The 13,568-nt window shown below is 35.6% G+C and overlaps 1 protein-coding gene across 1 annotated transcript in view; it reads right to left on the reverse strand.

The window, feature by feature from the left end:
• The window catches only part of st6galnac3 (ST6 (alpha-N-acetyl-neuraminyl-2,3-beta-galactosyl-1,3)-N-acetylgalactosaminide alpha-2,6-sialyltransferase 3), a 111,675-nt gene that overhangs the window by 38,414 nt on the left and 59,693 nt on the right, over positions 1-13,568 (reverse strand). The window contains exon 3 of the mRNA XM_051126868.1: positions 8,803-9,212. Within this exon, the coding sequence (XP_050982825.1) occupies positions 8,803-9,212 (410 nt within the window). The remainder of the gene's footprint in view (positions 1-8,802; positions 9,213-13,568) is intronic.

A 13,568-nucleotide genomic window follows, 5' to 3' on the forward strand; every position in this document is an offset into this window, starting at 1 on the left:
GAAAAGGGACGCTATGGTAGGAGACCACTGCTGACACAAAGACATAAAAAAGCAAGACTGAAGTTTGCCAAAACTTATGTGACAAAACCACAATCCTTGTGGGAGAACATACTGTGAACAGATGAGACAAAAGTAGAGCTTTTTGGTAAAGGACATCATGGCACTGTTTACAGTCCCTAAAGTCAAACATGGTGGAGGTTCAGCTTCTGGCACTGGATGCCTTGACTGTGTGAATGGTATCATAAAATCTCATGATTAGCAAAGAATTTTGGGGTGCAACGTAGTGGCCAGTGTCAGAAAGCTGCATCTCCACCAGATGTCATGGGTCTTCCAGCACGACAATGACCCGAAACACACTTGCAACTGCAACAATTTTCTGAGAGAAGGGTTGCATTTTCTGACAGAATTGCAAGAGTGCCGATATTTTTGGCCATGACTGTATTAGTTAATGCACTGTGAATGAACATGAACAAGCAGTATACTAACACTAACAAAATAAAGTAACAACCCTAAACCACACCTGAATTCTAACTCTATAGTAATGTTAAATAATATTTTAATGTTAATTTAATGTTAACAAAAAGTGTAACTAACCATATTTCTAATCGTTAGTTCATGTTAATGCATTAACTAATGTTAACAATAGAGACCTTACAGTAAAGTTTTACACTATTTATTTTTGCAAAACAAATGTCTTTATTCAGATATGACAGTGTGGAAAGAAAGAAGTACATTTCAAGTATATTACTTATTACTTACAAAAATATTATTTATTCTCGTTTGTATAGTGAGCTGTTTGAAATGTGCCTTAAATTAGTCTATGAATGTTAATTATTGCATGTTTATTGTATGTAAGTCATCTAAGCATCATAACATTAAAAAAAGGTCCATTTATATCTAAATTCAAATGTTTTACAATTATTCATGCACTTAATTATAGATAAGTTCATTCACTTCAGAAGATTGTAATTTAATCCACTGAAATTTACTTGAAAATATACATGCAAAGACTAAACCATACTTGTAAAATGAGCAATTTCAACTCTAAGCTGATTAAGATTCTGAAAAATTCAGCGGCTAATCCATATACAGTTCAAAAAGAGAGAGCTCTTAATCAATCACACCATGATTTGAGAAAGTGAATATTTAATTGCTTGGATTAGTGAGTCAGAGGACTGTGTAGTTCCTGCAGTACAGATGCTTGTCTCATTCCACTCTATGCAATGATGCTAATTAAACTTGTCTGCTATGCCCTGTCTCAAAAAGAGAACAGTGTCCTACTCACAGGGATACACCAAAACACATGCCTAGTGTAATTATGTAGCTCCAACTCATAAATGCTCAATCTTTGTTTACTGCACAGCATTTTCTTTATACAGTAATTGTACTCCCTGACTCCCTGAAATCCTGACTTCAAAGGACATTTTAAACAAAGATGAATTTGCATTTCCCAAAGGAAATATCAGTTCTCGCAAGGCTGCAAAAGCATAATGTTAAAGTTTTAACCTTAAAGTTTTGGTTCTATGCAAATGAAATGCATTAGAGTCACTTTGCTGTTGTCATGACACTCATCACCTGTCTGGTTTTTAGTCGACTCGACACAAGAATCACTGTGCACAAGGAATACAGCATGCAATTCAGCACGCAAATATACAGTATGTAAAGAATTTGAATAGTGTTAAGCTCTTTGGGCTAAATTTAGGATTTGTGATCTTAGGATTTTTTTTAGGGAAAAAAAACAATACTGATGGTCGACTGATACTGATTTTTAAAAGGTGAGTGTCAATAGCTTTGAGAGCAGGATGGCTAATGGTGATATATATCACAATATTTTATTTAAATATAGTAAAAACACAAGCATAGCAACTGCTGAAATCATCTTATAGCACTTATAAAAGTGCTATGAAAGAGAAAGAAATATGGATATGAGCATATGTGTTTTTATGGAGTCTAGAAATGCATTGGTATTTATTATGTTTAAAGAGTATTAGATTAGTAATATAAATGCTGATTTGCTTAATGCTGACAGTAGATGAGAAAGTTTGAATAGAAAAGCAAATGCTATAATACCTTTTCATATAGCGGTTACTTTGTTTAATAGTTCTATCTAATAATTTAATAGACAAAACTGATAAACAGTATAGTGACTAGGAGGGGACATGTTCGGTGGGAACGTGATAATATGTCGTGGCCACGAGATACTAATTCGTGCGAACGTCATATTAACTCGTGGGAACGATGTGGCCTCAAGATGCTATGTCGAAGGAACGACATCCATTTCTCGTGGCCACAACTTATTATGTTGAGGGAAAGATATATTTTTCTCGTGGTCACAAGTTTAATTGCCTAAACACACCTGCATGACCATACACTGTAAAAAATAAAAAACACAATTTGTTGAGTCAGCTTAAAATAATTTGTTACCCTGCTGCCTTAAAATTTGAAGTTCAGTCAACTAAAATAAGTTTAGTCAACTTAAAATGTTAAGTTGTACTAAGTAACAACTTAGATATTTGTGTTTGCTAAACTTAACATATGGGTAAGTAACCCAGCTGCCTTCAAATTTTAAGTTGATTCAACTCAAATATCTAAGTTGTCACTCTGTATACTTTAACATTTCACACTCAACAAATTGTTTTTTACAGTAACCCAGGATTATCAGAGAAAGATTTATTAATATTTAACTTTGAATTAAGAAAGGATTATATTAATATATTAATTATATATTAATTATTATAAAAATTAACATATTATTAAATGATTATATTAACCATACGCAATGCTGTCTACACTGTAAAAAACAATTTGTTGAGTCAACTTAAAATAATTTGTAACCTGGCTGCCTTAAAATTTTAAGTTCAGTCAACTCAAAAAAAGTTTATTCAACTTGAAATGTTAAATTATACTAAGTGACAACTTAGCTATTTGAGTTGAATCAACTTAAAATTTTAAGGCAGCTGGGTTACTCACCCATCTGTTAAGTTTAGCAAACACAAATATCTAAGTTGTTACCTAGTACAATTTAACATTTCAAGTTGACTAAACTTATTTTAGTTGACTGAACTTAAAATTTTAAGGCAGCAAGGTAACAAATTATTTTAAGCTGACTCAACAAATTGTGTTTTTTATTTTTTACAGTGTAGGCGAATGCTGTCTATGCGTGATGTAGACAGCATTCGAAAGAAGTTTATCATGAATAAATGTTAAATAAAGTACATCAAATAAAAGAAAACATTTTTATCCAGCCCACAGTCTTAAGTCCATTAACTGATTGTCTTTTTTCCGTACAGCATCGCGTATGGTTACTATAATTATTTAATAATGTGTTAATTCCTATAATAATTAATATAATCCTTTCTTAATTCAAAATAAAATATTAATAAATCTATCTCTGATAATCCTGGGTTACTATGGTCATGCAGGTTTGTTTACACATTAAACTCGTGGCCACAAGAAAAATATGTTGTTCCCTCAACATAATATCACGTTCCCACTAGTTAATATGATGTTCCCACAAATTAAAATCTTGTGGCAACGACATATTATCACATTCCCATGAGTTCATATTGCATGGCCACAACACAATTAAGTGAACCGAACATGTCCCCTCCCGGTAACCGCAAAACAGAGACAGTAAACCAATGAAGACAAAGGATTTGCACTGGTGTTCTCAGCACTGCCAATTAAAAGTCCTATGTCTGACAAATTGACCAATTATGAAAACTCATTAGCTGATGCCAACAAAAAAAAAAAGCCAGATATTGTCAATACAGTGACCACTGGCCATATATTAGTTGACCACATTCAGGTATACAGTTAAAAGAAAAATCACACATTTTCACATAATTTGACTCCCCGCCCCCCACTTCTACTTCCAACCTACAGTAGGCTTATTGGAAAGACGTGCTTCTACCTACATTACTGCATTTCCAAAAATGTACCTAAACTGTACATACAATCCAAATGAAATTAACAGTGGTAGTAGCTTGGGTACAAGTCCTGTGAAACATGAATTGTGATAAAAGACTTGTAGAAGCAAGCACAAAATGTTTGTTATCTCACGTTTGCTTTTGGTTAGGTTTAGGGGTTTAGTGTAAGCAGTATGTTATTTCAAATGCGATATAGAGCTTGTTGTTTACTTCCTCTGTTAAGCCTGATTAAACAGGGATTTTTGTAACGTCTACTGTTAGAACTGACAATCAGCGTCAGATTGCTTTCACTTAACAGTACAGTATCAGGAGAGAACACAATTGCTCCATTGGAGCACAATCATTCTCCTGGTATTCTTAAGCTTTCATTCATCATGTGCTACATTAGAGCTGTCATCCCACGTATCTGAAATGTCATTGCCACTCACAATCAGATGGGTGGATGTGTGACACTCAGAATAATGGAGTGTCTTTCATTCGCTTCCCCTGCTGGTTCACACTGTTGGCCTCTGATTGATGGATCACACTGGACTAATGAGACAGAAATGGATGTTCTGATGTACTCTTGGGATTTCTTTGAGTGTTTGACAGGTATTTAAAACTGGATTTAGGTGTGAACAATGCGAAAACTTAAACTCAAATGATACACAGAGATAAATAATAATGCACACATGCGTTTGAATGTCTGAAACATATAATACAAGAGAAAATCTGCAGTTTTATCACTGCTAGGTGTTACTTTTTAAGTCTTTCCAACATCACAGTCAAATAACGAGACAGAATAATTCTTCTACGAGTGAAGGTCAATGACGAATGAGAGTGTCCAAGATAAAGAAAAGGTAAAGACTTTTTAAAACCTAGTTTGAAACACATCATTCAGTTATACAACTAAACAGAAAAATCACAAATCTTCACATAATGTCACAGTTGTGTGGGAATGAGACAAACAAAGATGTTATATAATAAGAAGTCCACAATTTAATATTTAATAAACTTCACAAATGGTACATCCAGACAGGTAGGGCAGGGGAAACCACACACCAACATAACATTAAGGTCCGACGACAAACACTGAACGGAATACAACTTATAAAGGGGTGCAAACGATACAAGGAAAGGTGTGGGTGATTAACCAATAATGACTTAACAAGGAACGGAACAGGAAAGACCAAATAAGGAAACAGAAGTGATAAACCAATATAGACAGTCCACAGGGGTGTGACACATAATTTGTCTTTTTTTTACCCACTTTCACTTCCAACCTACAGTAGGCTTATTGCAAAGATGTGTCTACAGTATAACTGCACACTTTGTTTTCATGTTGGTTTTACTGATTTAAAAAACATTTATACCATTAAATTCTAAGACTCTTTAAAATGTAATGTGGTGCAACTTGAATGAACCTTGTTTTGTCATAAAAAGGTCAAATAATCTGATTTCCACTGAATCCACAGGAGAAATAACTAAATGTATTATTTTTAAGATTTCTTAAGTATTATCTGTTATTTCTGATACACTGTAAAAAAATATCTTGATTTTAACGGTAAAAGGCTGTAAAAAAAGCTACAGTAAAAACTTGATTATTGGTAAATTCCCCTACTATATACCTGTGAACAACTGTATTGGACATTACATGTCATTTTACGGAAATATAGTTTTTGGAAGTGAAAAAGAATGTATAATTTACAGTGAATAACCGTAAATTGACATTCCTAGAACTCCCTGCGATACATTTCAAATTTGATTTTTTTTTTTTTTTAAAAATAACTATTTCTTCTTAGTTTTTTCTTATCAGTTTTGTACATTAGGGTTGTATGTTACGCCTAATGTTGTTAAATTAATGTTCCTTGCATTATTTCAGTTTCACGTGTGTTACTTTGATGGTGTTTAGTGTTTGTGTGAATGACACTGTGCACCTTCTATATATGTTAGTATTTAAAAGCAGCTTGTGATGGGCTTTGGTTCATCATGTGACTTTCTCATCACCACCTGCTTTTGGTGGTTATCAGTGTATTACAGAGGTACAAAACAGATTTCAGAACTTCAATAGGTTGGTATATTAACATTATATTAGTTAATGAAATTACGATATTTAACTGTATATTTAAGTTAAAACTGCAAAATATAAAATGTTTCTACCTATTTTTACAGTAAAATTCCGGCATCCACAAAATTTTACGGATTTGTTTTCTTTTAACAGTGTATAACCGCATCCATAGGAATTTAAGTTCTTTTGAATTCTGTTGCAGTTTTCTATGATTTTAGGCTGTATTAGCAGATCGCAGGTGTTGTCTGTAAGTGAAGCTGCCCCGAAAAAGTGATTCAAAACAAAGGCTTTGATGCCAACTGTTTCCTGACATGCCGATCTGCTCTATTAAGGCTGATTTATTACTGACATTACACACACATCTGCTCATGGCCATGCATTCACTCACACTATAAGCGACTCTTCTCCATGCGGTAAATGGCCGCACCTCACCTACCGGATATACAAACTGCAGCACACTGTTAGAGACATCACTATCTGCTTGCTTTTCCTCTAAAGGAATTGATGTAGGATAAAGGATAATCCTCTCCAGCCCTCCTTAGGAATATCTCTTATCTGTGCTATAACACAACAGCATTAGGGCTATCATGTGGGGATTACTCTTGAAAGGCAGAACTATCGCAGCATTTCAGTCAGACTGATCAAATGTAATCTAAGCCTCTCCATGAAATAGAGATTTTTTGGAGACTTTTTAGAGAGTAACAGTGAACCTGCTGACTTTGTGAGCGCTCAACTTCAAATGAAACATTCATGAGGGTGTTATGTTATGGTCTGATGACTGTAATGAGTAATATCAACAGCTGATTAATTCCTGCGCTATGAGCGCACAGTGTGCCAGACTCATTAGCACACAGCGAGTGCACTTCAGAACTCAAATAACCTTGAGAGTCCATTGATTTCTTCTGACGACATCTCACCTTTGGTACCGCTGGGATGTTGACAACAACACAAGGAAGATTTTACCTACTCTGCCTTCCTGAGAACACTGAGCTACTGAAGTGCTACAGCTATTTGTATTGCACATCTAAAGAGGACAAGAACATGTTGTCTTCAGAAAAGTACATTCTAAGATTCACGTTGGTGCATAATTTCAGCAATTTATCTATGTCTGCCAGTAAGACCTATAACAACCTTAAAAAAAATATTATTCAAAAACAGTTTTCACATGCTCATATGCTAATATCCATATGCATGTACGACTATTTAAAAAAACACTTTTTATGTATAAAAGCCTGAAAATCAGATTTTAAGAGACTTATTAATTAATATAATGTCCTGTTTCCATTTTGTTTTGCATGTTTCTTAAGTTGGTTGTACCACACGACCTTGGTGGACAAAACTTTTTAAAATATTAATAAGCAATAAGCAATATCACCTTTTATTAATTAGCAGATATAATTACTTGTTTAGACAGTTGCACCATATGACATTTTACAACCTAAAAAACACTTTTTACAAATAAGAGAGAGCTGTTTTCTTTTCATATGGTTTTGCTTGAAAAGTGAAAAGTTTCAATTTAATGAAAAATGTCATATGATACAACCATAACCTTTTATTTACTTGTTTAGACAGTTGTACCATATAACATTTTACAACCTAAAATAAAAAAATCAGATTTTTCCCAAGTTGGTTGTACTACATGACCTTGGTGGACAAAACTTTTTCAAATATTAATAAGCAATAAGCAACATCACCTTTTATTAATTAGCAAATATAAATACTTGTTTGGACAGTTGCACCACATGACATTTTGCAACTTTAAACAAAAACTTTTTTTTAACAAGAGTCCTGTTCATTTCATATGCTTTATTTAAAAAGTAAAAAGTTTCAATTTAATGAAAAAATGTCATGTGATATAACCATTGACCATCACCTTTTATTAATTAATTAGGTATAATTTGTTTAGGCAGTTGTACCATATGACATTTTACACTCTAACATAAAAATCAGATTTTAAGAGACTTCTTCATTCTTCAAGTGTGTGTGCACTTGTGATGGGTTAAATGCAGAGCACCAATTTTGAGTATGGGTCACCATACATCACGACTTTCACTTTTTCACTTTCACTTATTAATTAGCAAATATAATTACTTGTTTAGACAGTTGCACCATATGACATTTTACTACCTAACATAAAAAAATGATTTTTAAGAGACTTATTAATAATATCATTTCCTGATTCCATTTTTTTTCTGCATGTTTCCCAAGTTGGTTATACCACATGACCTTGGTGGACAAACATCTTTCAAAAATATTAATAAGTAATAAGGAACACCAAATGTTATTAATTGATAAATACACTTATTGTTTCAGCAGTTGTACCGTATGACATTTTACAAGCTAACATAATTTTACAAGCTAACAAAATCTGATTTTAAGAGACCTAGGCCCGGTTTCACAAACTAAGCCAGGATTAGGCCACAGTTCAATTAGGACATTTAAATAATTTTTATAAACATGCCTTTGGAAAAAAACATTACTGTTGTGCATCTTCAGACAAAGCAAAGGCACTGATATCTTTCAAGATCAGTCAGTTGCAAGTTTCTTTCAGTTGTAACAGCCCAGAATTACATTTTAGTCTGGGACATTTGGCTGAAGCTATTTAAAGAGGTACAATTCAATACTTTAAAACTGAACTGCAATATTCTCAATTCAGTTCGGAATGGCACACAACATCCAGATACAAGCCACTTTCTGGAAACCTGTGAGTTAAAGTTTTACAGTTACAACTAAAGATGTTTAATGTTTAGAATCTGGGCCAGATTCACTACTGCCTTCATACGCACAGTGCATCACAAATAGGTGATGTGGTTACAGTGCTCTCACCTGTCTTTGCCCGTCTCCTTCTTGAAAACAGTGTCGCAGTAATTCATGCGGTCTTCTGTGGTGACGTAGATGCGCGCATGTGGGTAGTTTTCCACCGCTTGCCGCAGCATGTTGTACACGATGCCCTTGCCATCCTGCCTCATGTTGCGCAAGGGTCCCCACACCACATAGATGGTCTCATTCCCCTGGCCAAAGAAGTGCTGGGGTTTTTGGATTAGCAGAGGAACACTAGTGTGAGACACCACTCTCAGGTCTGTCCTGCGGCCCACATCCCTCTCAAAGCCGCGCGTGGGTGCGTTGTTCATTCTCCATATGCAGGAGGACTGGTCGATCTCAGCTCCTGCTTCACGCCCCAGCATCTGCCCAGAGCTGGACACTATACTGCAAACCTCACAATGCAGCTTCAACGGCTAAAAGACAGAAGAGAAAACTGGCGAATTAGCATCAGAGGTTCATTTAAATCATGCATTGAATGCTTTCATAGTGTATTGTTGAATGTTTGACCAAACAATGCTACAGCTTTTCACTTTAGTGGAAATACTAGATCTACTGGTCCTGATTAGGCAGTTTTATTTCTGTAGAGCTTTTTACAATGTATATATTATTTCACAAAACTTAAAAACTATCCACCTGTTTCTGAGGGGCGCTACTGTAAAAAAAACGTGGGTACAACTTCCGGTGAGGTGGCAGTAGTAGTATACCGATGGTATTTTGTGTGCTAATTAGCGAGAGGCTAAGTGTTTTTCTGATTATTGTTTACCTTGTAAAGTTACAAACCTTTATGAGAGATGTCGTTACTGTGCTCAGTGACAACATGTACCGTTCGAAGCTGTGCTCCCACATTGTTAGCAAGTTTGGATCGCTAAATCTTGATTTCAGCTACTAGTGATGTGACATTTGAAGTAATATGAAAAATACAAATTATTTCAGGAAAATTAAATATTTGCCATATGCACTTAATGTGTACATCATTCTTCTATTACATCATATAGATATTCGTACTATCATTTAATGCCACAGTTTAATGGGTAAATGAATTTATCAGAGACAGAAATTCAACAAACAAACACACACGCTGTTAGACTTCTATATTTGTGCACGTAACAGTCGATCTGTGACACGCGTGAATGTTTCATCCGACATGTTTCTTTCACAGGCTTTTGGCTGCTTTATTTTTTACTAACCGCCAGATCGTGCTGTTTTAAATCTTTCCCCGAATCAGTCGGAGGAAAATGGCAGTGCTTCATGAGGTTTCATTTGCCCATCACTACTGTCAACTGTTGAATGAATGAATGTCACGTCCCGCTTGTTTACTACGAACTGGAAGACATGGGGCACAGAAAACTTGTGGATACTTAAAAAAACAAAGTATGCCGTATTTGTGAGTTTACTTCCCAGTTGCACTTTTGTGTTCCTTAGTGACTGTTTCTGGCATAAGCAACAATGAAATATATTTTCTCACCGCATGGTCTTACAACTAAATCTATTGAGTGTCTTTGTGGATACGTGACATTGAGAGGTGATTCTGTGTGCTTTCAGGTGCAGCCAAGTGTGGTATGATTGTGAATGTTACTGTTATATTCAGTTCTTGTTAGAGTCATGCATCTCACCAGATTCACTTTTATGGTGGAACAAAGTATGAAGCTTTCTAAGAAACTCTTATCATAGCAATTCTTAAACTGAGCTCCATCTCAAATGGTCAGGCGGTTCTGTGTAAACTCCTGAATTTTGTGAACACAACTCTTACTGGAAAAACATAGCAAGCGATATGATGGGACAGCTACAAATTCAATGTTTGTTCTGATTTGCTCTGATTAAAGGTGGTACTTGGTCTGAAAATGTTTGAGAACCACTGTAATAGTCTGCTTAGTCTGCTTGACAAATATACTAAAAATGTGGGTATGCAATGAGTGAAATGCTGCTTTGACAGGACCCTTAAATACTTATCCCTTTTAACCAGCAGTGTAATGACTAATCATCAACACCATGGCATTAAATCTATCACCCTGGTCTTTCTATTTATCTGCCTAGAATACCGAAGGGATGCTGAGTGCCATGAGATTGGCCTAACAAATTAGAGCATGTTTGCCCTGCTTGGCTGATCTGCAAATCTGAGCACAAATTACTATTGCTCAAGACAGGATAATGGTGGCAGGGGCCGATCAATAGCTTATGACTGACCAACAGATCAGTTACAATTACGAAGTAATTTGAGTTACGCCTCTTTAAATGTTACATTAGTCGCATTATTCTCTTGGGAACAAAGAACTGATAAGACAACCACTGAATCACTGTGATCGTGACACAGAGAAAAACAACAGCAGTAAGCCTTCAGACACACTTAGCGCTTCGCAAATGACAGATGGAAACATGATTATTATCAGCAGATGAATAAAATGCATGAAAACTAAAAAAGATGCACAAGTTATTTTAAGAAGGGCAGATGATTGTCTAAATCCGTACTGCTTTAACTAATTTAATTAAGCAAATTAAAGTAAAATTGAGTAAACTACGCTCCATTTTCATCTAATCAATTTAGCATTCACTGTTTTCTTGCCTTTTTTATTACTTTTAAACCAAACCTGTTTTTCTGCATCACTGTATAGATATAAGAGCATGACCCCTACTTAGAAAAGCTAGTCATGATCAGAAACAGTAAACTTTATGTCCGTAGGGTAAAAAAAGACTAGAGCTACCTTGAAGTCTGCCTCATGAGTATAGCCAAGGTTTCTTGTAAGATTGTCTGAATCACATCAACTAACCACCAGGGTGCCTCAGGGTTCAGTGCACGGTCCCCTCCTCTTCTTGGTAAACACACATAAATCCAGCTCACTATGTCCAAACCATATTTTCACTTTCTAAACTTTGTTTTGTTTCTTACCCCTTGTGTTTTAAGTCCTTGTCTATGTTGTTGGTCTTAATTTTTTAACTTTCACACAAAATTGGAGTTTAAAAATTAATAAAATATAGCTGCAAGCAGCAACTAACAGGGTTCAAGTTATTTAAGTCATTTGGGTAATTATAGACATTTTAAGAGGATTTTATTCAAAATGGCAATAAATTAATAACACTAGAAATATTATTTATTGATTTATCACTTTTGACGAATAGGTGGCGCTGCATCCAAATTGAGGTGGTGTGATAAACTAGGGGTGACAATGACCCACACATAGTTTGGTGCCAATATGCAAAGCATTGCAGAAATACAGCCTCAGATCCATTTTGGCATCTCCTGACCACTTGGTGGCACTGTGCCAAAACTGTGCAGGTAAACTCAGGACATGGTTGTCATAACAAACTCCAAGTTTGGTTTGAATATGATAAAGTGTTGAAGAGATATAGCCAAAGCCACTAGAAGGCAAGCCTGCAACCATTAGCCGAAAAAACGCTAAACTACCCGCGATAAACAGCTAAAGCTAACGCTTCCGGTCCGGCAGTACGTGGGAAAGGAGACCAGAAAGGCCTTTTTTTTAATGTAAATGTCAATGGAGGAGAGGCTGGAGAGGCGTTATTTAAGAACAGTTGGGTATCAAATAGCTTTCGATAGCATTTTGTTGGACCATCTGAAGACTGCCTGTATCAATTTTGGTGAAAATTCAAAACCATCTAAAATGAATTTAGAAAAAGTAACTGTTTATATAATGCCAAATATTTAGCAAGTGCTTTGATTGACAGCAGTGGTTCTAGAAACAAAGTTGTGCAGATTAAGGAAATCTAGCATATGATATGAATATTGTGTGTGTGAAACAACAGGGTTGCCAGGTTTTCTCATGACTAGCCCAATTGCGTATTAAGGGGGAGGGGGTCCCTGTTAAAAATCGTGATCTGGAGGATAAAATTCATATTTCAGGGGCTAAATATGACGTTATTGGGGTCGCCTCAACTCGAGGACATCAAAAACAAATTGGGCAACAGTGTTAAAGTAGCCCAATTCCAAGGAAAAACCTTGAACAACACTGATATACAAGGTGTAAAACATGATTCTTTCAAATTTCTTGCAAACCTCTGGGCCATCAGCCTTTTGTTCCGATCAATAGAAACTTAACTGGCTGATAACGGCCATGTTTTTTGAGATACGCCAATGCCCTCATAAATATGGGTGGCACCTTTGAACCATTTTTAGCACAGTTTTATGGGAAAAAAAATTATTATTATCACGATAATTTTTTTCATATCAGTCTATACCGGTAATTATCATGATAAATGTCAAATCTTTATTTCTTGTAAGTTTAAAGTCAGATTTTGCTCCAAAGTGAAAGAATAAAATTTAATGTGAATATTCCATATTGCTGCCACAATAACACGGTGCAGTGAGTGTTACTACAGTAAATCCATGATAAATTATGGCGATGTGTAGACTGAAAAGCCTTCTGAATGTCTCGTTGCACACAGTTTTAAACTAGTTTGATTAACAGTCATTTGTGTTCATCACACTGGATCTCACAGCGCTGTTTAGTGCTCCCGTGACGGAGCTGTTCACATATCGCGTCTTTTGTGCGCTCAGGTTCGTTAGTTCAAATGTAGGCACGTGGCAGCTGCGCTCATAACGGAAGCAATGTGGTCGAGACGCACATGTGGTGCGACGCACTTGGTGTTTTCAGGCACGCCCGCGCCGCATCGAGATAATATATGCATCTTCTCTAGTGAGCTCGCCCAGCGCGCCAGTTTGAACTTTGGTCCGCTTTTGGCACAAAAAAATTATATCTAACATTTATTGAACTCTTCATATCGATTAATTGAGGAAAATTATATCACAGTAATTATCG

Source organism: Labeo rohita, chromosome 2 (genome assembly GCF_022985175.1).
Source record: "Labeo rohita strain BAU-BD-2019 chromosome 2, IGBB_LRoh.1.0, whole genome shotgun sequence".
NCBI classification, from domain to species: Eukaryota; Metazoa; Chordata; class Actinopteri; order Cypriniformes; family Cyprinidae; genus Labeo; species Labeo rohita.